The 3,380-nt window shown below is 44.6% G+C and overlaps 1 protein-coding gene across 1 annotated transcript in view; it reads right to left on the bottom strand.

Moving 5' to 3' along the window:
* The window catches only part of CUNH2orf50 (chromosome unknown C2orf50 homolog), a 12,654-nt gene extending 9,475 nt beyond the window's left edge, over window positions 1-3,179 (bottom strand). Inside the window, 1 exon segment of the mRNA XM_009639812.2 lies at window positions 3,121-3,179. Coding sequence (XP_009638107.2) covers window positions 3,121-3,179 — 59 coding nt within the window.
* Window positions 3,180-3,380: the final 201 nt, after the last annotated feature.

Raw genomic sequence — 3,380 nt, 5'->3', positions numbered from 1 at the left:
CTCCTGATGCAGCCCAGAGTACGGTTGGCCTTCTGGGCTGCCAGCGCACATTGCCGGCTCATGTCTAGCTTTTCATCCATCAGTACCCCCAAGTCCCTCTCAGCAGGGCTGCTCTCGATCCTTTCTTCCCCCAGCCTGTATTGATACTGGGGGTTACCCCAACCCAGGTGCAGGACCTTGCACTTGGCCTTGTTGAACCTCATGAGGTTCACACAGGCCCACCTCTCCAGCCTGTCCAGGTCTCTTTGGATGACATCCCTGTACTGGGAGACTGCTCTTGGGTCTCCCCACAGCCTTCTCTGCTCCAGGCTGAGCAGGATTTGGTCACCAGTCGCATTGCCTGTGTGACATAGATCTGTCAGACCTTTACCTAACTCGCCCCGTTCTCTATCCCTGCCTTATGTGACCATGTACCCTGCTCATGCCCAGCAGGACAGATGCTCCATAAGACCTAGAAAGGAAACTAACGGTGCACCAGGACAGCACAGTCTGTTTTGCAATTCTTTTCCTGGGTCACCTGCACTGTTCTGTAGTTCAGTTCAGCCTTATTCCTTCTACGGTTGTAGGGAGGTTTTTTGTTTTGCTGTGGAGCTGGAAACTTTTGCTCTCCGAAGAAAGGGACAGCCAGAGCCATGTGAAATCTTGCTGGATGTGTTTGGAGCTTTGTATTTTTAGCTCAGTTGTGCAACAGTTTACATGCAAATACTCAAACAGTAAGGCAAAAAGGAAAGGAAAACAGCCACGGCCCAAGGCCTTCGGGTCAGAGCAGCCAAACAGGCTTTGAACAGCTTTCAGACCGGACTTTCATTGTACCAGATGCTTCATTAAAGATCCTGTTCTGGTTTAATGAAGAGAATGGGAGCCTGGCTCTTAGGATGGACTATATTCCAGTTTTCAGGGCAGGTCCCGGTTTTTAGGAAACCTTTTGTTTAGGTTACTGCTTAAGTTTAGAAAGCTTCCAAAGCAGTAGACAGCTATGCAATTAAAAACACAGTTGCAGAATTAGGATAAAATCCTACTTTTTTGCAACTGACTACCTAATGAGAAAAGGGCAAACCCATACCCTACTTTTTTTGTTAATTACCCACATAATTATGCATGGGCAGTGTGAGGATTATACGCCTCTCTTTAAAAATCCAGCTTTGATCACAGCACTGACATAAGTGCACCTGCCAGCCTCTTCCAAGTAGACTTCATAAAAAACTTTCCAACAAAACTGAGGCTGTTGAAAATTGTTGACCTGTTCAACCTGAAATATTTCATTTTGCAATATAATGAGATCAGTGAACCTTTGATGAATGAGAAGCAGTGTTTCCAAAATGCTTCCAGGATCTGGAGTCCCAGGACAGAGAGCAGAGTAAAGCCAGCAGCATGGGAGTATGGAGAACCCCATGTCAGATTAGGTCTCCTACAGCTTTGGCAAAGCTCTGGGATATCGGGCTACCCACATCCTTGGTTTCTGGGCAGACTACTCAAGGCATCCATATGTTTTTAAGAGTGGAAAAGACAGCAACCAAAATAGGAATATTCAGATGTGCTTTTTTTGTTCTTCATGATCTGCTGCAGCATTCCAGGTCACTGGTAGTTTAAATCATGAAAAGAGCATTCTGCAAATCTTGATTCTTGTCTACTGTGTATGCTAAGGATCCTTTAAATGTATTCTGAATTGTTTAAGAGTGACTAGTCTGTGCAAAATTAGTTGGGTCAGTTGAGTTAGTCACACACATAGGCATCTACTGCCATTTAGAAAGTCCTAGGATACTTGAGAAATCCATGCAGGGCCAGCAGATCCATAGCAAACCTGCAAGAGACCTATGTCTGTCTATGGCAGGAGGGAAAGGCAGGAACATCTGGCTGTCAGATTGCACTGGATGACCATGGGTGCATCAATATTCACATCTGAGGCCCAGTTAAAGGTGTTATTCAAGCAAACCTCCCAGTCATTTCCACTTCTGTATATCGGGTCATGCCATGGGGTGGTCTTGGGACATGTAGGCTGTGGGGGCTCCTGGGCTGCTGCTGGGGCAGGGGAGCTTCACCCGTACTCCAGCAGGTTCCTGGGCATTAACGCTGCGGACCAGGATGGAGCCAACAGCCCCCGGCCCGCAGGGTGGATTAAATGTCCTTGTGAGTCCTTAACAAGTCAGCTTCGCTCCACGGATCCCCACTACCTGCTGTCATAAGTGTGTTCCCTGGGCCTCCATTACCTGTAAGGATGGCAGAGATACCCTTCTGGAGTCCTACATGCAGGTGTCGAAAATGAGATTTCTTAATATGAGAGAAAGGTATAACTACACCTCCACTAGAAAAATAGTGCCTGGTCCTGCTCTCTGGGTGGGAATCGGAAGCATTCCCCACCCTAGGGGAAGAAGTTTATTGTTAAGTGATTGCATTCTATTGCATGGTATTTTCTGTTACTGATTGCTGTTTAAAAGGGGACTTAGCCAGCGGTAAAGGGAGAATTTGGGTTGGACTTCACAGAAGAAATAATTTAAATTTCCAGTCGTGTGTTGGAGGAAAGTATGTGTTTTTTCTCCTCTATTTGCTACAGTTTATATTCCTAATTCCAGCCATTCCTCTTTCATAAGAGTTTTATTTATATACTTGAACCTGGCAATTGGAGGATTAAGGATGTGTTTTGGCTGCCTAAAAAGTCTTGATTATGAAAATCACCTATGCCATTAGCATAAAATAGAAAGCAGAAACTTTCTTATACTTGTAGTTCCAGTAGGAGAGCAGTTCACAGGAGCTGGAAGTTTTGCCGGTGAATGAGAATATCCATTCTGGAAATAGCCTGCCCTACCTCCATAGTTAAAATGGTACCATACCCTTGCAAAAGGCTAATTTAGGGACACAGCAACAAGCACCTCTGTGCTGTAGCTCTTTGCTCTTTGCCTGTTCCCATTCCTCCAGGGTGTCATTAACTTGCCGTAATGCGAATATTCACCTCCTGTGCTCCATACCTAAACTTGCACAAACCTACAGTTTGGCAAGAGGACTAGAAAACAGCAACAATCAAAGCAGACTCTGCTTCTTCTTAAAGCTTTTATCACAAAATACAGATTAAAATACCATTTTTAACCTAAAAAAAAAAGACGTTTATTTTGCTTTTCTACGTACCTTTGTTTATGATGAGTGTTCAAATTCATTTCCTTAGAATAAGGACTTCTCAGCGCCATGGTGCGTGACTTTATACTTTCTGTTTTATGGACTCCACTAGTGGTACTGTTGCTAGCTGGGAGAAGTAAATAGACTTTGAGCAAAAGATCACACCATAGCAACCCTCAGCTTCTGTTTACGGTTCAAATAAACGTCTGTGCCGTGGAAATTTATGTCCTGAGGAATTTTCTAAACCAGCATGCTAATTGGCTTAATAACAA

This window comes from Egretta garzetta, unplaced genomic scaffold, assembly GCF_000687185.1.
Source record: "Egretta garzetta isolate BGI_Z169 unplaced genomic scaffold, ASM68718v1 scaffold15, whole genome shotgun sequence".
Classification (NCBI taxonomy): Eukaryota; Metazoa; Chordata; class Aves; order Pelecaniformes; family Ardeidae; genus Egretta; species Egretta garzetta.
Note: the sequence above shows the minus strand (reverse complement) of the source record. Positions and strands in the feature narration are given on the sequence as shown.